The sequence below is a fragment of the Cupressus sempervirens genome, chromosome 8 (assembly GCF_028749045.1).
Source record: "Cupressus sempervirens isolate cs-2001-9-10 chromosome 8, ASM2874904v1, whole genome shotgun sequence".
Lineage (NCBI taxonomy): Eukaryota > Viridiplantae > Streptophyta > Pinopsida > Cupressales > Cupressaceae > Cupressus > Cupressus sempervirens.
The window spans coordinates 633,672,226-633,695,889 of record NC_143125.1 but is presented as its reverse complement, the minus strand read 5'-3'; the positions used below and the strand labels follow the sequence as shown (position 1 = coordinate 633,695,889).

General features: G+C 37.3%; 1 protein-coding gene across 2 annotated transcripts in view; it reads left to right on the top strand.

The window, feature by feature from the left end:
- PARP1 (poly(ADP-ribose) polymerase 2) overlaps positions 1 to 23,664 on the top strand; it is a 149,854-nt gene that overhangs the window by 11,005 nt on the left and 115,185 nt on the right. For both annotated transcript variants that reach the window (XM_089798649.1, XM_089798650.1), the window contains exons 2-3: positions 2,841 to 2,890; positions 2,999 to 3,203. In XM_089798649.1, coding sequence (XP_089654775.1) covers positions 2,841 to 2,890; positions 2,999 to 3,203 — 255 coding nt within the window. The remainder of the gene's footprint in view (positions 1 to 2,840; positions 2,891 to 2,998; positions 3,204 to 23,664) is intronic.

Genomic DNA, 23,664 nt, shown 5'->3' with positions numbered 1-23,664 from the left:
GATATTTTATGCTTGAAGTCCTAATACGAGTTTCTAATGATTAATGTTGTGGGCAGATACTAACCAAAATTATTCCAAAAGGGACCTTATTGTTGGCAGTATTAAATAAGCTAATGCAATTCTCATCTTAAGATGGGCTTAATGTTTTATGACTAAATACAGTTAAATCCCAAAAGGGGACATTATATTTAAGTATTCTCATGATAAAAGTACTTTACTGTCATTTCAATGTGGTGGTGGGGGTTAGGGTTCCTGATTGTCATGCAAGGGATAACCACGACATTGTAGTTTTCAAGTTAACAGTTTCACACGGGCTTAATTATTTCTTACTTGCACCGCAATATGAACATTGCAAAACGATAATAGAAGTATAATGGCTCTTGTAAGCTGGAATTTGTCCCTTAATTATTCCAAATTTGGTAAGGCAAAGTTACTATAAAGATAATTCCTAGCCATTAGTTTAAATGTACCAATATAAAACCTAGCAATCACAATAATAATTGAATGAACCTGCTGATAAATTATGTAAATCCAACTATATTAGGCTCACAGAAGTAGTCCCAGTGATTCAGTTTCCTCAGAATTCAGTTGAAACAGACTCGTAAAAGCAAAACACTGGAAACACAGATAAATAATTAGCAATTTAGAAATGCTCAGTTCAGACATATGGATTTGATTGTTCCAATTAAGTGCTGTAATTATTTTCACTCTGGTGTTAACTTTGATAATCTGAACTTAGTTTGGCATCAACGTCTGCTTCAGTCTGAGCAAAGACTGGGCAATGGACCCAGTCAGACTCCAGTGATGAAAAATCCAACTGCATTTCCTGCTTGCTTGGGATTGATTAATGATTGTTCATCTTGAAAATGGTACAGGTCACAGTAGTGCATCTCCTACTCCTTTAGTATATGAGCTCTGTTGTATGTCCCACTTCCTGAGTTTGCCTGGTCTTCACGCAATAGGCAGTTGGAGTGTTCGCAGCAATGAGATATATGGTGGTTGAGTCAATAGTATATGAGCTCTGTTGGATATCCCACGTCCTGAGTGTGCCTGGTCTTCCTGCAGATGGCAGTTGGAGTGTTCGCAGCAATGAGATATATTGTGGTTGAGTCAACAGTGCAATGAAAAGTCAATAGATGGGGATGTTGTCTTTCCTTTTTTGTGCTTCTGAATTCTTTTTCCCAGAGGCAATTCATGCTTGCAGCAGGAGCCTCCAATTGTTCTGCATGACCTTCCATCATCCTTGAGCTCCAATAAGATGATGTTTGAGTTTAGGAATTTTGCTGGTTGGCCTAAACACAGCCAAAGATTGCAAAGGCCCCACATATGCTTAAACAGGTTGGCTTATAGGAAACTTAATCTATAATTCCTTTGACTAACAATTTATTTATTTAATTAAAGACATTGGTAGATAAAAGGGGTGTTATCTAACACTGCCAATAATGGGGCTGGTTAAACAAGCTTCTAATTTGAGAAATCACACTAGTTGAAAGATATTTCATTATTTTGAGCTAATAGCCATAGCTTTGAATAAGACCAATCAAAAGGCAAAAGAATTATTATTGTTCGGTTAAGAGCCGCAGTGTTACACTTCAAAACCCAAGTCATTATTGGCATTAGTCATGCTGATACTTTGACAAGATGGTCTAGTAAGTATTGATTTAGGCGGTAGATTGTATCTCATGTATCATTACAACACAAGGATGAGAAAACTCATCATTTCTACACTTCCTTTGTTTACAATTCTATTGTGGGTAACTGTTTCAAAGGAGCAACAAAGAGATTTAGATTTTCTGGATTCACTTCTTGGGTTCAGAACATCATCACCTCATTTAAAAGTGCATTGTCACTACATTCAAAATTCCATTGAAGTGCATGTTGTGCATCATCATCTCTACATTCAAAATTCCATTGAAGTGTATCTTGTGCATGGTAAGCAATGGAGGCAACATATTAACAAAATAAGGTATATGGCTTTTTTAGTTTGAATAATCTGGGCTATCCATAGGGCACCCACTCAAGATGGAATTCAAACAATACATAAATGTAATGTTATCCCAAGCAGCTGGAAGGGCCTTACCGGCTATAGAAACCACTGAAAAAGGCAAAGGATATAACTGGAAAATTCAGATCAGATCACCTTGTGTGTATTGTTGCCATAAAAAACATATTCCTCTCTTCAAAATACGAACTCATGTTTTGTAAGAAGCAAGGTGCATGAGGCTACGACCCAAAATGAGGTAGTACCATCTGCAGAAGAGCCTGAAATACCATGCTACTTGAGATTATACATTTGACATAAAAAGCCTATATTGCCTTCCATATGCCATAACAAAATCTTAAAGTTACGACCACTATCTGAAACACAAAACTGAAGCCCCAGAAAATACCAGTCCTAAACCTGAAGATGAGAGATTGAAACCATCAATAACACAAGGCCTAAGCAAAAGCAAACCTGTTTGCTTCAGCAAAGAACTGAAGCTACCTAAATCTAGTTCAAGAAATGGATCAAATAAAAACTAGTCAGCAATGATACAGAATCAAAATAGCGGTGTACTTTTAGTTCACATATGATGTTTTCCTTCATTCACTGTGCAAATATATTGAGCTGGGAGACTTACAAATAGTCCCAAAAAGCTATAGCAAGTATATTTGCTTACTCTAGTGCATCATTAGTACCAATTAGAGTTGTTGAGATTGCCAGTTTGGTTTGATCTAATATTGTCTACATTTTTATTGAGATCTTTCCTTGCACACAATTTCTTTTAATTTTGATGTTTGTTTTAATACTGTGCTATTACACTCATGCAAAATAACACATTTAATCCTTTATGGTTCAGTTGTGGAATCATGCAGGGTGTATTCTGAAGAAACGTGGTCAAATTCGAACGTATGTAACTCTTCCTCATGCTTTGAATTAAAATTTATTATCTTGGCATTTACTTTGATCAAGTCTTCAAGGCACAATTGCTAAACTATATTGCTAATGTAATTTCAGATTAGATGACGTGGAAGGGGTTGATATTCTTAGATGGGAAGATCAGCAGAAACTGAGGAAGTATGTGGAAAATCCTTTGGAAGGAGCGTCTCCAAGTACTGGTGTAAGTGCTGCAGAGGATGATAACAATGAGTATGTGATTGAGAATGCAAAAAGTTCTCGTGCAACATGCAAAAAATGCAATGAAAAGATAACAAAAGGAGAGGTAAGCTTCTGTTGTTTACTCATTTAAGAATTCACATGCAAAGCATTAAACAGAGATGTTCCTGTCAGAAGCATTAATATTATGTTCTTGTGTTTGCTCTTTGATATTGATGAGCTTTTCTTAAGGTGGAAGTTATTGTTTTAAAAATTTATTGTTAGCTATTCAATGGTGCTTATCTGTCACTTGTCAAATTCTATTGGTTGATGCATATTTTGATCTCTGCTAGTCATTTGCGCCTATCTGAGTCTCACTTCCTGAGTCCATTATCACGGAAATTTGTGAAACTTTTGTTACATCTTGATAGTACTTGACTTGATATAAGATCTTGTACAGCTATGTCCAAAGACAGCTCATTATTGTTTCATATGCTATAAACCAAAATGCTGGGTGGTTTATTTTGCATCAACATTGATGCAAAAGAGAATTATGGTAGTGTTGAGGTGAGTTTTGCTCCAATTCAATGTGTAGAATCAAACACTCAATGTTTTGGCATGCAACAATAAATACTCAATCCTTTCTTGAATGAGGTCATCTCTCATGCTAAGCTTGCACGGTAAGATCATGAAATGACTTCAAGGTTCCTTTATTTGTGGATGCTCACTTGGTGAAATAATGTGAAATAATGTGATTTGCGGGTAATCACATAGGGGGACTTAACGCTATTCATTCAATGGCATGGTTACACCAGCTTGGGGGACAAAGGGGCCTCAATTTGGAGAGCATTGGGACAAGTTTTTGTATAGTTAAGTAATGAAAGATGGAGATCATTAGGAATCAAATCTCTTGAATGATATGGATGTAAAATTACAAGCTTCTAATGAAGCTCCAACATTAATACCATACTTGTTAAAGTTCACTATCTAAAAAAGATAGCTGGTACAAGAGAGACTCTCTCTCATTCAAATGGGTGAATTCCTTTAGCAGCATTTCCTCAAAAAAACATCTATGGAAAAGAATAGATGAGAGATATTAGAATGCTTTGCCCCTTAGAGCTATCCTTTCAGGAGAAGATTTAATTATCATATAATACCCTTTGAGAAGAAGATTTAATTATCATATAATGCTTAAGTTCGGTTGATAACAAAGTCAAAGTATAATAATAAGGCGATATCAAGCTCATGATGCTCTAGATTGCAATGAGATTCCCTTTTGATTGAATACACAAATAACAACTAATCAAATGTTATTTCAATATGTATAGATAATTTTTTTCTGAAAATATAGTATTATTATTTATTGCTTATATCTAAGCTCTTGATTTGTATGCACTGAGGAAAGATCAATTCTTATAAACAACATAGAATAAATGCTATGAACAACATACATGCAGTTGACATTCCTTTTAGAGATCATGACTTTTTTTTGATGGGTAAAAGGCTAAAGCCAAGATTAAAAAATTATTATGTTTTGTCATTAATTATTATTATTATTCTATATTGAGTTCGAGTAGATTCGAACCCAAGACTTGTTAGATAAGAGGCTAACAATTTTACCATCGTGTTGTAGGCTTATGCCTTAGACATTGTGACTATTAAGAGAAGACATTTTTGATTTAATTTGTGATAGTGGAGGCTCTTTCACACTCATCCCTAAATGCATAGAATGTGATACTTTGTGAAAACAATCTCCAGCCCTCATCCAAAATGAGTTCAAAGAAGAACCATCATCGACATACATGGTTTTCCTTCATAGAGGAAGTTTTCATTCATGGTTGATGTTTTTCTTTTTAACGTCGCAAGAATTCCCTCATAGACCCATTTGTTTCTCGCACACAGTTTTGTGGATTCCAAATAACATACCATGTAAGGAAGGGCGCTACAATTGGAAGGAAATCTAAAAATCATAAACTCAAAAAGAAATTTGTTAGATTCCCATTAGAACTCATAAAATAAATTAACATTATCTCTCACAATTAGCATGCATTTGTTAACTTATTTGAATACCTTGTATTTTAAAATATCCATGTATAATGCTAGAAATGACCAATATTGATTCAAAAGTAAGATGTCATAGATTAGATTTAATTACTTATTTGGTCGACTAGATCATTTTGTACTAGAGCCAAATGATATAAATTAGTTGAAATAATGTTTTTTTCTTTTAATTATAAGGATTATAAATTGTGGACTTCTATTCATGTATACACACACACACACACACACACACACACACATAAATAGTGAGATAATTAGGAGGTTGTTCCATTTTAATCAATAAAGTAAGATCTCAAGAATATTGTAATTAACAATGGATTAACTAGGGAGAATTGAATGACAACAAAAAACCATGACCTTGAGGCTAAGGTTAACTATCCTAACCCAATGACTAGATAATTAGCTATGGGGTTGTTGGTAAACAGATTTGTCCTTTCTAGTTCTGACTCACAAATGCCCTAATCAAAGAACAAATTCTATTTACAACAGTTTGGAAAGTGACCTCTTGAAGATTTACCTTCCTCTGAATTGTTAGGTACAACTCCCTATTATGAATTTGCAATGAATTTTGTTTATTCCTAAATCTAAAATAGGGTATGTTCTTAACTAGAGAACAGGAGAGGGAAAACAAAGTCAAACCTATACAGAATTCAACTTAGGCAGAAATTAATGCTTTGAGAGTTATTCAAATCTAATGAACTCATACATCTTATGAATTCATAACTAATATGCACTGAGATTAATTGACCTATCTAGGAACTAATTAGTGGAGGAAACTATATTAAATGAAAAATCTAGTGGATCTCTTTGAATTTAAAGTGACAATTCCTATCACGTTCAACTCGCTATATCAAAATAGGGGAAGCAAAACTCTGTTTATTCCTCGCATCAATTCCAATTAAAGAGAAACAACAAGCTAATAACAACTACTTCAAATGGAAGAGAAAATGATTGATGCAAAAATACCATTCAATTGACTCTGCAAATCATACCAAAATTTTGCCGACCCTTTATTTTCCTTTCATTATCATGCATATTGGATTTCGAGATGACCGTTACAAAGGAAGTTTAACCGGTTCATCTTCTCAAAATTGACAAATGGCAAAGAGCCAGATTGTCTGTTACAAAGATTACAAAATAAAAATGGAAAGGGCGGAATGTGAATCACTTTACCTTCTTTCCTTTCTCTAATTTTGCCCTATAGGCCTTGGCAGCAACAATAATCGGAATCAGCTCTTCATTTCTCTGTACATGCACATTAGTATATCTCAAGAGCCATCTGGAGTGTTCCCTAGCCAAATCTTTGATGGCATTTAGTCTATCTTGCAATTCCTCCATGGCTACATGTATGCATCCGCTTAGTTTCTGAAGCTTGGACACTGTTCTGGTGCCCTGAAGATATGCTTGTTAGGCTATCTATAAAATTGGAGAAACTATTTTGCATGACAGTGACTCCAATTACTCCTTTTCCTTGCCCACTAGTTTGTGAATCTGTGTGTAGTCCCTTTAGAAGTTCATAATCTCTATCTTGATCTTTCTTTACCTTCTCTTTAGTCTCCTTTAGACCTTTTTCTGCCTCCAAGATCATTTCTGACTTGAACTGCATGCTTTGTAACCACTCGAAGAGAGGCTCATCTCCTTTGGGCAAAATTTTAGCTTCGATAGCTTCCTTTGACTTCATTTGAATAATCGTCTTCAACAAGGATACACGATCATCACTTTTAGTCCTCTTCGCGGCTAGGGTATTTCTATTAGATGAAATGTTATCTTTCTCTGTTTCTAGTCTTAAGATGATATTTCTGATTTGTTCTATAATAGAGAGCCCCTTTGATTTAAGCTTGTTACTCCATTCTTTACCAATTTGGCCAAAATGCCTATCTTCCCGAAGTTGAGAGATAAGGGCTTGAACCTCAGCAACAATAGGATTACTTGTTACTGGCATTTCAGAGATACTTGCCAATGGAGTGATCAATTGTCTAATAAATCTGTTCAGCTCTTCTATCTCCGCCTTCATCCTAACCTTTGACAGTTTGAGGCTCTCTAGCTATCCCTCAATTACTTCATTAGTTGACTTCCACAAGCCGACCTTGGTGTCATGTCTGGCTTCCCCAAGATCTACTGAGTGTAGAGTAAAATCAGCAGACATATCTTCAATTCTCCCGCCTTTTGTGGGTTTTGCAATCTGCATTAGTAGGTGCCGTGTTTCTGGATCTTGTTCCAGAATAGACAAGGTCTTTTGCTTCTTAACCTTAATGTAGATCTAGAACGAATTGCAAGAGATAAGGTATCCTTACTGGGAGCACCTTCATCCTTCCTCTTTCTCTTTCTCTCCAGAGTGTCGTCCAACCAAGAATCAGTTCCTATCACCTTAGAAGCTGTCTTGAGTGAATCTATGCTGAACATTTTCCTCTTAACTGGAGTAATTGCTTTCACGGTCTAGGAGAATGGATTCTTGTGAGCTTGAGAGACAAGCTTTGAAAACTCTTGGCCTTTCTCCGTTTCTGCAATCTTCTTAGCCCCTTCCTCTGACTCGGTGGACTCACTATCACTGCTTCCTCCATCTCCCAAATCTACTACTTGCACTTGAGGGGTGCTTGGCTAGAGAAGTGTAGCACTCGTGGTTGGAATAGGGCTACCATGAGGTGAAGGTACTGGAGTAACAATGCTGTCTTTAGGCTCCTTTGTTTTCTTCTCAGCTTCTGATTGAGTACCAATCACTGGGGAAGAGCCATCTTGACAAGTCTTTGTCAAAGGAATATTCTTCTCTGGGGGTTAATCACCTCTGCCTACCGGTTGAGCTGGTCCCTGAGTGATGGCAAGGGTCACACCTGATGTATCAGCTTGTGAGGAGGTAGGAGTAGATGTTGAAGGAGCTTGAGTGGGTGTGCTCTTACTTTGGCTTCTTCTCGCTGTAGTCCACTCTATCCACTTCTCGGTTCTTTTAACAATTCGGGCCATCATAATATCTAAATCATCCCCAACATCTTGATAAGGCTATGAAGTAATAGGGGTATTTCTTATCTTGGTCAAATATGTATTACTATACATATTCTGCCCATCATCTTCAATTCCTTCAACACTATGGTTGACTTGATACATTTTAACTGGACCAACTGTTAATCTGGCAAAAGCATTGTCTCGACTTTCAAATTCATCTTTACAATCCGCCCAGTAGTCTTCGACCGTAGTAATGTGCTTGATCACACTCCCAATCTGCAACACTTCCCGTGCATACCCATTTGGGTCAAACATGGGTCTTAAGACCTGGTATGTTCAAAGGCTTTCAGCACGTTCTTTGCATCAGAACGAGACTCACAATTGAAAGCTCCCACTTTCATAGGGAACTCATATCCCTCCTTCAAGCTGCCGCTTAGCACGTTCACTTGGATAGCTTGCTTCACTATCTCAATCAGCACGATCATGTCGCTCGGGTACCTCGGCAGCTTCAAGGGAAATCCATCAAAAGTTGCACGACGTAAATAAGAGAAAGATGAGAATTGGATAAAATAGCTTCCAAATTGACTAATTGCTGCCATTGCTTCTTGACCATATCTTCTCTTTGCGCATCCTTGAAGCTTCCTGCAAATTGTCATTGTAAATGCATCATTAACCCTTATATATTCAGCATAACTGTTTTCCAACTATAAACATGGATAAAACTCAAAAGACTTCACATCATCAGGAAAATTTTCTACCCTTGGCAGGCTCGGCCATAACTATAGAGAAGCTACCATGTAAATTAGAAAAGAGGACATATAAAAGGTGTTGTAGAACTTCGCGGCGCTGAGAGCATTGGAAAGGTTCTCACTTACCTCATGAGCCTAGTCAATATATTGAGTATCTGAACAGATAACTTGTACCAAAAAGAATTATTGTTCAACGAAATTTGGAGCTTCTACCTCACCTTTCTGTTTGTGTAGGAGAACCAAAATGTCTACAATCTCGGGTTTGAGATTAGTACCAAAAAGGGTCTTAGGGACCTTACCCTTGGCGCTTCACGGCTTTTGAAATCATGTTTGCATAATCTCCTTTCTCCAGACCATCTTCTTTGCGGAAAATCTCAGAGACGGCTCCACCAATTGTCAAGTTTGAAAACTCCTCTCGCTCTGGAATTCGTAGACAATTCACTACTGTTTGTCTATCAATGGAGATCAATACCGTATCATCAGGCAATATAATCTGCTTGGTATCCGGATTGTAGTGATTTATGCATTCATAGATCAATTTCGGAGCTTGGACTGCCATTGGGAAACTAGCTGCTTCCACTAGCCCACATCCTCAAATTTCTTAGTTATGGGATGAATTGGCTCCGATTTCACCCTCTTTTGAAAATCTTGCATATCATAAAAACGGAGTTAAGTATTTGTGAAATTCTGCAGTGTGGACTTGATTCCATTCAGCCCATCAAAACCTGCAAACTTGGTTGCCATTCTGTTTGGAAATGAAATGAATTGAATTTCAAATCTTAGACGAAGAAGATAGCGAATTCACAAACACAGGCTATTTGAAGAAGTTGTGCAATTTAACAGAATAACAGTTCAAGAAAAAGCGGTAGTTTGAATAATTGTTGTTTCCATCTATATAGGAGTCTCAATTCACCCGTTGATCTTCAAGATTCGCGCCACACGAATGAATTAAAGGATAAATCTGTTGAAATAGTAAATGCGAGGGTCTTAACAGATAACTCGGTGTCCTTTCACTGTTCCGTTGGCCTAACAGTAACTTTCCATCCTTTCACACTTACTTTTCCGTTTCCCATTAAGTTTTGGGAAGTTATGAATAGAGTACTCTATAAGAAGATATCCGCCAGATCAAATCTTGCCTAATAGATCTTTCTCGTGATGATTGGATTGTTTCCATTATCCTCTTGAAATATTTGCATGTGAAATGTGGGTCCAATTCACTTATAAACTTGATTTTCTTTTAAATGCGGAAAATCGTCCTCATGGGTTGAAAACCTATCGAGGAGAAGATGATTTTCATCTCTCCGCCCAGGCCTCTTTTTCACCTTTACCTTTTAACTTATTTCTTCCTTTCAGTTTAGAGATGTCCATAAGGAGTGTGAAACTTTGTTAGAGACCCACTTTTCATTTATTTCCTTCTAAATTGCCTTTTGCGGAAAACAGACTTAATGGGTTGAAAACCCGTTGAGGAGAAGTCAATTTTCATTTCTCCACCTAGGAGGATTTTGAGAGTTGTGATGGATCTTTAATACTTCTTAAGGCAGATAATCATGAAGGAAACAAGAATTCCTTATAAGGCACTTTATCTTCCTCTTGTTATAGCTCATATGCATCATTTGGTGCTCTTCGTGGGAAATTGCCTTCGTGGGTTGAAAATCTGCCGAGGAGAAGGCAAAGTTCGATTTTCTGCAAGCTTCTTCTTTTCATGGAGAATATGATAAGCCGTAAGCAAACTCAACTTTGGGAATAATCTTTGCATGTTGTAAGAATTTCCATCAGATTAGGTACTAAGCTACCCTTAAGACTCACAACATAAAGGGAAAACCACCTGGCTATGAAATGTGGGGAAGGGAAAGATGAAAAATCCGATGAAGACTCTTTCCACCTAAGGGAACTTAAAACTAGACTTAGACATACCTAGGCTTTACTAAGACACAAAATTCTCCACTTTTGCAAAATGGTTACAAGGTGAAAAGTGGGGCAGCAGGGGTTTGTTGTGAGGTTTTCATACCATCATCCCATTGGTTGTTCCATTTTAATCAATAAAGTGAGATCTCAAGAATATTGTAATTAACAATGGATTAATTAGGGAAGATTGAATGACAACAAAAAACCATGTCCAAGGAGGCTAAGGTTAACAATCCTAACCCAGTGGCTAGATAATTAGCTATGGGGTTTGTTGCGAGGTTTTCACACCATCATCCCATTGCAAATAGGGACCCCCCTTTTTTTGCTTTGGTAGGTGGGAGTCTTCTGTTAGGATTAGTGAGACATAAATAACAATTACATGCAAATATAACCAATATCAAAAAATAATAAAGCACATAGAAAAGATAACACAAGACACAAAGATTTAACGCGGTTCACCCAGTCCTTAGGCTATGTCCACCAACAGCTAGTCCAATATTATCATTATCATCCAATGATTTAAACTTGATTACAATCTGCAATCCTTTACAACCCAATACTGCCACAAGGAGCCACTAAATTATACATTAGGAAATCCCTAGCCCTAAGCCATTTTATACAAGCTTTTTGCCACTTACAAAATTTGGGCTACAATAAGTCATCCTTTAGAAAAATAGATCCTAACGCCTTTTACAATAATAAAGTCATTTGAGCTTTCGGGGGCATTGCTCCTGAAAATCCCTCGGGGATGCTGCTCCTCAACCTCACCCTGGAGCACGATTGGGGCTTTTCCCCCAAGACCTCGTCTTACCCGTAGACAACTCTGGGGGAGAAACCGCGTCGAATGAAGTAGGGAAAAATTAACCTTTGAGTCTGATTAGGTTCCACATATCAACAATTGTCTTAAGTGGTTTTAGTTGACAACATTCATTTTCAAGTCTCCAAGTCTGAGGGCAAGTTTGAGCAATTTTGGCCTAGTAGGAAGTAGTGTTTGCTTGAGGTTTGTGCAAGGGTTTAGATGTTCTTTTGAGGCATTTTCATAGCCTAAGTCCTAGAGGAAGGGTAGAAGGATCTTGAGCAAATTTGAATGTTTGATGGAATTCCTTGCTCTAGAGGATTCCCACCAGCTATCATTTGTCCCCAAAATCTCAATATTTCCCCTTAGGACAAGGTGATGTGCAAACTTGGTTGTGAGGGATCCTTATTGCGGTGGCAAATTGATCAGGGATCCTTATTGTGGTGGCAAATTGATCAATGCAATGTTAAAATGATGAAGAGAAGGAAAAATGGTAAAATTCTTCCTAAGGATAATAGTCACAGTCATATGTGGTGGAAATCATCTGACCAGAGGATTCCCACTGTGGAAATCTTGTCTCCTTAGGATTTCCACCCTTCTCCTTGTCAATTCAAAATTGATGCAAAATCATGCAAAGGCATAGCAACTTGAAAATAAGTGAAAGAATTAGCAGAAGGGTGGGAGATAACAAGTTTTTGGGAGTCTAAGTGATAAAACCATGTTTGGTGGAAATCCTCTCTTTAGAGGATTCCCATCGTGGAAATCCTCTCTTCAGAGAATTCCCACTAGGGAAATCTTCTGAGCCTAGGATTTCCACCACATTAATCCTCCAAAGCCCAAATGTTTACCACCGTCTAAGGCATTCAAAATCCAGTCTTAGGTGTGAAGTCAACATCGTGAATAAGAGTAGATCAAGAAATTGCCAAGGAATGTTGAACTGGGATAGGTTTTGTGGAAATCATGTTTGGTGGAAATTCCCTGGCTAGATGATTCCCACCACCTTAATCCTCTCAAATCAAAATTTCCCCCTTTTCACTTTGCATCAAAATGAATTTGAAACTAGTGTTAGAGGTAAAGGATGTTAAGATGAAATTGAGTGACAACGATGAAGGTTTGGTAAGTTTTAAGGTGAGGAAGGGCTAAATTATGGTTGGTGGAAATCCTCTAACAAGAGTATTCCCACTGTAGAAATCGTTTGGCCAAAGGATTCCCATTGCCTTAATCCTCTCAAACCAAAATTTCCCCCTTTTTTACATTGTGCCAAAATTGATTCCAAGCAAGTGTTTGGGTAAAGGAAGGCAAATTAAATCAGAATCGATGAGAAATGATAAAATTTGAAAGGTTGGGAGGAATCGTAGTGCTAAGTAAATTTGGTGGAAATCCTCTCTAATATATGGATTCCACCACTCCATTATTTTTGACTCTAAACAAGGGTTGAGGATGGGGGATGCCACTTAGGTAGAGATTTAATGATAACGAGAGTAAAAGTTTGAAATAATTGTGGGAAAATATTTGGTGGAAATTCTTTAACCAAACAATTCCCACCATGGAAATCCCCTGAGCTTAGGATTCCCCCACAATAATCCTCATGACTTTGAGTCTCTCCCTTATTTCCCTTGAGCCATATTTTTTCTTTCTCGTGAAAGCAAAATTCAATGCGCAGATCGAATGATGGGAATTTTGTAATCAAGTGAGCAAATCTAAGAGGAATTTGGGCCCATTTAAGCACCAAACGAAGAGAAATAATCTCTGTTCTGTAGCAGCAATTTGGCCCAGGTTTAGCAGCGAATTTCTTCTTAATTGAGCAGTGATTTCAGCCCAGATTTTGCAGTGATTTTCTTCCTAATTTAGCAGTGAATTTCCCCAGCGAATAGCAGCGTCTTTTTTCCTGTAGCATTGAATTCTGCCTGTAGCAGGCAGCGAACTGGGCCCAGCAGGCAGAAATCCGAGCCTTGAGAGGGTGGCTTGATCTGATTGAGGGTTTGTGATTTTCTACTGAGTTAGAGAGTAAGCATTTCCAGATTTTAAAAAGCTTAAGAGGGTAAGGTGTGGGCATTATAATTACTAAAATGCCTACCACTTGATGATTTTAAGGGGAAAAATCTGAATTACTTCAAGACAGGATGGTTGTAGGGAGATAAAATCTCATTTAAAAGGGAGAAACTAGGTTCCATATTTTTCACTAAAATATTCAAAAGGGAAAAGGCGTTTCAACGTTCTAGGATTTCTATTTTCTTTGCTGCTGCATGCCATCTAAATTCAGATCGTGGATCTGACTTGTATTTTGTTGTGGCAGGTGAGAGCATATCTGGAGTCAAATTTGGAAATACAAAGAAAGTGAGGCAAGCTTAAGCAAAGAGGGACATTGAGGGTATGGTGCCAAGGTCACCTTTCACTCCAGAATACGAAAAGATTGAAGATACCAATTTGGGTCCCCTAGATATGGTCCAAGTAAGACAACAGAGGACGAGGGAATCCAACTCAAGGATGGCGAAAATGATAGTGAAAAGTGGAATAGTTGATGCCAGCGCCCTCCCTCCTCCATTGGAATGTGCTGAACTACTAGTCTTGGAGTGTGCAAGAAATCATAATGCTCAAACAAAGAGAGTATAGTGTGAGGAAGAAAGGAGGGTCGTAACTGTGCTATTAACAAAGACTATCGCAATGGCATTCAACATTATCATCTCAAGGAGGGGAAGTCTACATCACTCGAGAGCAAGTGGATGCTTGCATGAAAAGGATGAATGAGGAATGGATGTCTAGATTGTGGAGCCACAAGTCCAAATTATTGAAGTTAGGCAAGTTATCTATATCAAATTTAAAGCAAGATGTTGAAGATCTCATTGTGATGCTAAATCAGGTGATGGGAGAGCTATGGAGGGATGTTCAAGCCTTGGATGTACCATTTCATAGACAAGATCCTATTTGGGAAGGTGAGGTTTTCTTGGGCAAACATTATCAGTGTCAGCATTGACAATCAATTAAGAACATTGAAAGATATTAAGAATGCGAAGCACATTAAGACATTCTACATGACATCCTACTTGGTTCACAAGATAGCACGAATAGTTAAATTTCTTGGGAAGTCTTTGGAAAGGTGTGGGTCCGAAAAAGGGGAGTATTTGGTACATGCATGTTATCCACAGCTATATCTCCACAATCTTAAAGAATTCAAGGTCTTCAATGATGTATTCATGATGAAAATTGTGAGATAGTTGCAAGGGTTCTAGAGATGAGGTTTTCAGAGGAAGCGAAGAAGTTGATCATAGAATATGGGTCATGGTACATCCAGAACAACAAATTCACATACATTCGCATGTGCAAAAGCATGGTGTGCTCGAGGAAATTGCCAAGGTACCCATCAAATAGGATAATTATCATAGAAGTGGAAAGGCAACATCTCTCCTATGACAAAATTGAAAAGGATAAACACAGGGATGCAATTAGATTCACCCTCAGCCTTAGTGGTGTAACATGCCCCTCCTTAGTAGAAGTCGAGTAATCAAATACAAATCTGGAAATTTATTATATTCGGGCTAGGATGCTATAATGCTATCATGCAAGGCAAAATTTCTTAGTTACCGAATCGAGATACGAATTTGATTCGGGCACATGAGTCAGATTTGTGGATTTGTGATATTTTATTTTTCCCATTGAGATTTTTGAGTACAAATATATATATAATTTATAAATATAGATATATATGCATTATATATATACACATTATATATATTTATTCCAAGTATGCATTATATATGTACACATTATGTATATTTATTCCAAGTTTGGCCTATGGGTCCTTGAGGATTCATGACAGATTTGTAAGGATCCATGTGGATCTGTGATAGATTCTTGCAAAATCATTATTTTGGACTGTGGATTCCTCTGGATTTGCGCTTTGCAGATCTAGATGGATCGACAGTCCAAAACAAGGATCTTGCTTGAATTTGGATCTAGATTGGATCCGAATCGGAATCCTACCTCGTGAGCATGAATCTAGTAACTAAGCAAAATTTTGATCCCAAGCGAATGATGAAGAGAGCACACGAGAATCAGTACTTCCACATCCTGCACTTGGAGGATTATAAGACCAATGCAAGTGATGCCTTTGAACTAAGGAAAAGGGCATTCTCAAGATTGATGATAGATGAGATTAGAAAGTATAAGTGGAAAGGAATTCAAATCCTTGACCAGTTAGTGGATGATGGCAAGGTGGTTAGGAGTGAATTTGAAATGACCACAAACCATGGTCTAGAGTAGATTAATTGGGAAAGTGAAATGGAGATTAGCCTAGATGCCTTGATGATCTCGATTTCTCTTAGCACTCAGGAATGGTTGGATCAAAAGATGTTGGAATTGACAAGAAGGCAAGTGCCTTTAACATATGATAAGATGAAGGAAGTTGAAGAAATTGAAGAGGAAGAGTCATCGGAGCAGCCGCATGTGTCAAGTGACCAACAAAGAGGACCCAACAAGAAGAGGACGAATACTACATGGATTTCACTTGATGAAAATTCGAGTAGAAGGGAATTAGAATCATTGAGCCACAAGCTAAGAGGCAGATACAGGCAACCCCTCCACCCAAAGAAAGCAGCACTTCAAAGAATTGAAGGGCTACATCACCCAAGGGTATGGTGGTACACCAAGGGATCTCTTCAAAACTAGAGGACAATACAAGTTAGAGTTCTTTGGGATATTCGCCATTGAGTGCTTCTTAAAGGGGAGTGCTCTCCCTACCAAATGGTGACAATGATGAGATGGTTGATATTGAGGAATTCCCTTCAAAGGTCGTCATGAAGGTACTACGATACTTCTAGTTGAGAGACAAAGAAGGGTAAAGCTTAATCCAGGGCTAGGAGAATTCATTGCACCTAATTGGTTATGGGCTACATCGCAAGGTGAGCAAAATATTATTGAGGCAGGACCAATTGATAATATTGAAATCTTATAGAGCGGGAAGAGGAAGAGGGCCACCTAGCGGGGAGATTGGCTAAGGTGCTCTGGGTTGACTCGGGGAATCTCAAAATCTGAATTTCCATCCCTAAAGTAAGCAAAACAAAGGATATCCAGATTCAAGATTATGATATAGTTGAGTGTGAGTTGGGAACCACCACGAAAGAAATAAAGTATGATGAGGCTAAAGGGGGTCTTGATGTAATGAAGAGAAGAGTGGAAAGCAAAATTGTAGAAAAGAACAAGTACATGGCGAAATGTTAGCGGTTACTAACATTCTATAGAAACGCATGCAAGGCAATTCAGCAGATAGATCACACCATCCCACCACCGTTGACTCTACAGAGAGGAGATATTGAAAGTGTGGAGAATGTTATGATTTCATTGTAGGAGACTTGAGCCTGGATAGAGGGAATGGTGCAAGAGGTATAACATTCCTTCCTAGATTCCTTGAATAGTTTCTGATGCTTGCATCTCTCAGGGCCAAATCTCATGCTTTTGTGGACCTTTGAGATGAATTTGGACCTATTTGGGGAAAAACGATACCCCAACTATATGCCATGATGAATGTTCTAGAGCAATTATTGGTAAGAGGGAAGGTAATCAAGGTAGGAGGAAAAGGTGATAAGAGTCATGGTACTTTTCTTTAGTCCATAGACAGGATCTCCTAGAAGGGATAAAGGATAATAACACTAAACTTGGTCTCTCTCTTCATGATGTGATTGAGGAAGCTTTGGGAGTAACGAAGCTTGCCTTCAACTTCAATGAGAAGAGCGAAAGAAACATGAACTTGGAAGTTTTGACGAAAAGGTCGAGAACTTTCAACATTGAGGAAATTGGCATCGTCAAGTGAGAGTGTCTGGATAACCTTTCATCCCTCAAGGGTCTCATGACTTCAGTTAGAGATAGTGCGACCAAGTGGGAGAAGACAATCGCTACAGCCAAGTTCGAGATGAATTTGGTTGGGTGGAAGATATGGAACACATGCCTTCAATGAATGAGCTTAACAAGCATGGTGTCTAGATACATTGAACTGACAAAGAAAGAAAGAGATAAAGGAAACATTATTTTGTATAATAATTTGATGTAAGCTCATGTGGCATCTATTTTCTCATTGGTTAGTTGTCTCTGTGTCTGATTTTGATTGGCCCCACCTTTGTGGCATCTTTTGATTGGTTGCTACTCACATGGGTTTTTTCTATTGGTCTATTATCGGATACTCAAATCTCATTGGTTGATTGGGTTATGACCCTAATTAGTGTTTGTAGGATTCAATTTAGGCCATTGATCTTGGTTTAATCTTGGCCGTTCATTGTATTTGAGCTCTCTATATAAGGACTGCTCTACTTGTTGGAGAATTGTTGCAAGAATAATGCCAAATTTGCTCTACTTATCATTGTTGTGTTTTTCATGGTGATAATTGTGATCAAGTTTTTGTTATTGCATCGTTAACCTTCATCCTCATTTAGAGTAGATTTTATTTCAAAGTTGCTTTTCCATTTCAAGTTGTGAGCTAAAGTAGAGTAGAATTTGCTTTAAGTAATTTAGTTTAGTCGAATGAGAGTAGTCGTGAATGTTCACTTGTATGACTCGAATAAATTCAGGCCACTAGCTTCTTACGGATTGTAAGAGTACCGTGTGGGGTTAACCAATTAATATTAATACCTAACTTACAATTGGTATTGAGTCTTTACTTTGCATTCCTTTGATGGGGTTAAAGAAGAGATGTCAATATGAACGCCATTTGAATACACCTTAGAAGCTTGCACTAGGTGAGTTGAGTTGTTGATTAAGCTCCATCTAGTATAGTTCAAGCCATTCACAATTACTTGCATTCAATCTTAATAATAGAGGTAGTGGTTAAGTTTAAGTAGCTTAAGTGGACAAGTTTTGAAAACTAGAAATTAGATTATTATTGCACATTGTGAAATAATAACATAAGAAATAACATAAGTCCCAAAGTTTTTATCAACATATCACATCATTTCATTAAACAAGTATCCATAGTAAAGGAAACTTGAAGTCACCTTGTGATCGTGCTTTGGAGGCTTAGCATAAGAAGTGGCTTTATATTAAGAGAGAGTTGAAAATGTGATGTTTCACCTTGAAACATTAGGTATTTGATCCTACATGTTGTAGTGACTCACATCAACAAGTTCCTTCGTGGATGGCATTTCCGACCCCCGAGACGTGTCAAAATTCTATTACTTTGATGATACCCTTTCTGCACTCATTAAATTGATCTTTTCCTGTATTTGCGAACAAGGAACAATTAGGCATCTACATTATCATATTCTTCTAAGCAATTAATCATTTATAACACTATAAAAACATTACCCATTCATGAATAAAATCTCATGCGAGAACGTTCCATATGAATGAAAATAGAAACATATTAATCATAATCTTCTTAAACAAATATCCAAAATCTAGATAAGTGACTAATTTTGTACATCACATGAAACGATTATTAATTATTAAAGGATTATAATATAAGGGATGAACATATCCTCTCTTGTTGTGAATCATCGTCTCTGGTGATTGACATCATCATTGTTTCAATATTAATATCATAGAATTTCTTAACATGTATTCACAAATTAAAACAAAATACTGAAATTTTCAGGAGGATATGATCATAATCCTCCCATGTAGTTTTGTGCTCTCCATTCTGGTCCCATTGGACTTGTTGATGTGAGTTTTGTACCGCTACTACATCCAAAATCAAATACTCACTATTTTGAGCCAAAACACTAACTATTCAATCCTCTCTGGGTATAAGGTCATCTCTCATGCTAAGCTTGCTAGTGAAGATGCATCATGTGGGATCATGTCATTTTCCTCTTCAATTTTGGCATTTTGGTCATTAGGTGTTTGCATTTAGGTGGGATATGCATTTGTGATCATTTTATGTTGAGTAGCTGTCATTTGACAAGTTTTTGCTTCATTTGTGCATAGTTTGCTCATTGGTCAACTTAAGTCAACATTGGTAAACAGGCAGTCAAAGTCACCTTTTAAGGTGTTTATGGTATTATGGTGTTATTTGCATGTTTCTAAACCATTTGGTTGTGTTTGTAGGAGTCTTACATTAGGTTTGCTCATAAGTTGTCAAAATTGTTGCAAAATTGCAAAAATGTTGCAAAGTTGCAAAATGACAGAATATGAAGAGTCAATTTGGAATTTTGTGTGATAGGTGAACGTGGGAAGATGGGAAGTCATTCACCACAATGTTTTATGCATGCTTGCAAACATTTGGAAGGGTTAATGAAAGTTTGGCAAGATTTTTTGTATGATAGTACATGACTGTGATAACTGGTAAGAGCAATTTGAACTGTAACTTGTTATTTCCTTAAGCATTGATATTGGTGAATGGTTGGAATGCGTGGTGCATGTTATTTTAGACATTTTGCATTCATTTATTACACAAGATGGTTTGATTGGAGTGTTTAGTGGAATTATTTGTGTGTGCTGGCCTTGTTTAGGTCTAGGACTAGGGCTTTTGATAGTAACGGCCTATTCCTCATTGCATTGGTGGAAAATTCCAGTTCCTTGCCATTAGAAGGGTAGGCATGTATGTTAAGATATTGTTTCATCAAATTTCTTGCCACTTGCTTTACCATTGCAAAATGAAGTGATTTGTGGCTAGGCATGTGGAATGCGACTAGCTTGGTGAATAGAGTAACCTATAACAACAGAGGGTTTTGGAGGTGTAGGAAGACTTTGGTGTTAATTTTCTTAGGGCCGTTGCATATGCACTAAGCACTTCCATGTATGTGGTATGTGTTTTCTAATTGCAGCCTTCCTTTATATTTATAAGAGAGTGAGAGTGCTACGACCTTAATATTGGTGTATATAGGGTTATGAATAGTCAACTTGTGGCTATCTTAATCCTTAATTAAGTCATGTTATCATTATTATATTATTATTTAGGTAGTTAGGCCAGCCTAGGTGTTATGAAGGGTTGTGTCTATTCAACCTAAGCATAATTAGGTATATATGAGAGGTTGTGAGTCTTATTTCAACATCATATTGTGAAGTGTGTTCTCATTGGAGATATTTGGACGTTGTCCCCTCGAAGTGGCCTATTACTAAGTATTTATATAATATTATATATTATTTCTTCTATCGTGCAAGTTATTTCATTACAAGTGGTATCGGAGCATGATCTTGGCACCATAGAGGCAAGATTTTTTCTCAACATTGGGGCGATTTTGGGAAGAGCATAACTTTCAGATTTTAGCGGTTTTTTCAAACATTTTAAAAGGGTTTTTGAAGACCATATTAAAGAAGCTATTGTTCGAAATTTAGAGGAATTGGAGCAAATTTGAGAAAATTATTGCAGAATTACTATTTCTACACAATTTATTGAGATATTCATATCTCTCACATCCTGCTGAATTGGAGTATAACTTTTATTGGGTTTTTGAATACATAGTAGAGGAGCCTAAATTTCAAAGTTTGGAGAAATTGAAAAAAAAAGCAAGATATTGCAAAATTAGGAAAATTCTCTCTCAAGGCAGCAAATTTGCTATTTTTTTTGGGATTTTTTTCGAGTCATGGTATCTTGGCCCTAGTAAGTTTCAATAAATAAATAAATCTGAGAATTTACATTTCATTTGTGTGAAATATTGGTTTCCATCATGATGGGGCCTTCAATAAGAGGCAAAAAGAATGCTACCACACTGGGGAAATTCTCTGATCAAGATTGGGAGCAACAGAGGATAGTAATCCTAATGAGGAACTTAGTAAGTTCAAGGAAGAGGTTAAGAGGGATACGTGTGTGACTTATGAGGAGATATATAAGATATACGAAGCATGTTATCCACCTATATGAATGAAACAAGGAAGGAGCTCTCAAGCGATCAAGGTGAAACCTTCAAGTCGACTAATAATGACACAAATTTTATTAAATCCAACGAGATCTAGAATTTGTTTTCCAAAGGTGGATATGCGCAAATTTGATGGCAAGGATCCTCTAACATGTATAATTGAAATGGAGAATTTTTTTGAAGTACATCAAATCCCATATGGACAAAAGGTCACGATGGCTTCCTTATATCTAGAACCTAATCAATTCATTTGGTATGGTTGGCTTTGTACTCATAGGAGGAAAAAGGATCTCACTGTATCATGGTCAATTTTTACAGAAGAACTCCAAGCACAATATAGCAATAGTGTGACAGAAAACTTCTTTAGCCAACTTGCTAAGCTTCAACAAATAGGATCAATAAAGGATTATATTCGAAAATTCTAAAATCTATCCTTAAGAGTGGATACAATTACATAAGAGAACTTGAATGACTAATTCTTGGGTGGTCGCAAGGATCACATTCAACATGAGGTACGCATGTTTTGTCCCAGCTCAGTAAATGAGTCTTTTATATTGGCACATAGGGTAGAGGAGAAGTTCTTGATTCCTAGAAAGCAAGGGGCTAATGTGACAAGAGAAAAAGGATATTCAACACTCTCTCTTCCTCAACCGGTTGACTCCACAACAAATTGAGGAGAAAAGAGCAAAAGGGTTGTGTTTCAATTGTGATAGCAAATATAGTCGAGGACATAAATGTAGTGAAAAGAAATTGTTCTATATTGAAGGTCCAAGTGAGGAAGACGAGGACGAGCCCATATCAGAGGAGGATAGGGAGTCAGGTGAGGAATCACATGATTCTCAACCAATCATTTCTCGTCTTGCACTTTTAGGTTTTAGTGCACCACAAACTCTCAAGGTAGTGGGTTTCTTAAAGAAGTAGAAAGTAACATTGTTGATCGACTTAGGTAGTACTCATAATTTCATCAACAAAAAGTTGGCAACTCTTCTAAATTGTTTTATATATCTAGCCCCAGAGTTTTAGGTTTTGATTGCAGATGGGGGCACAGTTAGTTGTTCAGGGAAGTGTCATAGCATCAAATTATCCATGGGAGATTATCAACTTGATACCCTAATGTATGTGATATCCATGGGTGCAGGGGATATTGTTTTGGGAGTACAATGGCTTAACATTGGGAACAGTTGAGATGAACTTCCAAGAACTATTCATGCGATTTCAATCAAAAGGAAAGGTAGTGGAGCTAAGAGGATTGAAGGCAAAATCCCCACAGATGGTAAGCTCTCATCAAAAGCAGAAGTTGCTTAAGAAAGGTGCGGATGGATTTGTGGCCCAACTATGTTCATTAGTAGTCTCTCAATGTAATGTTCTTACTCATCCAAATTTACAAGCAAAAATTGATCGTCACTTAGTGATTGTTGGAGATGCGCCTAAAGGACTTCCTCCTAAGAGGGATCATGACCATGCCATACAACTAGTTCCAGGGAGCCAACCACCAAACATCAGGCCTTATAGGTACACACACATACAAAAAAGTGAGATAGAAAAAATTGTTGAGGAAATGCTAGAGGCAGGAATTATCAGGGATAGCCAAAGTGCTTACTCCTCTCCTGTTGTGATGGTGCGTAAGAACAATGAAACTTGGTAGATGCGTCCAGATTATAGAGTGCTCAACAAGTACACCATTAAAGATAAGTTTCCTATTCCAGTCATCAATGATCTTCTAGATGAATTAAATGGAGCTATGTATATCACCAAGTTAGATCTTAGATCGTGTTATCATCCAATTCGAATTAAGGAGGAAAATATTTGTAAGACAACATTTCAAACCCATGAGGGTCATTATGAATTTTTGGTGATGCCATTTGGTCTTACCAATGCACCATCTACATTCCAAAGTTTGATGAATTCCATTTTTAAGTTCTTGAGAAAGTTTTTGTTAGTGTTTTTCGATGATATATTAATTTATAGCAAGACTTGGGAAGAACATTTGTAGCATGTAGATCAAGCATTACCATTACTCAAAGATCGTCAACTCTATGCTAAGCCATCCAAGTGTGCTTTTGGTCTTAAGGAGGTGGAGTATTTGGGACACATAATTTCACATGGAGTAAAGGTGGACGCTAACAAAATTAAGGCTATCATGGAATGGCCTATTCCAAAAACTATTAAGAAGTTGAGGGGTTTCTTGGGATTGACAGGATACTATAGAAGATTTGTGAAGAATAATGGTCATATGGTAGCACCCTTACCACTCTATTGAAGAAGGATTCTTTTCATTGGAATGAATTTGTGAATGTATCATTTGAGCAATTGAAGAAGGCTATGCGTACAACTCTAGTGCTCGCCACTCCAGACTTC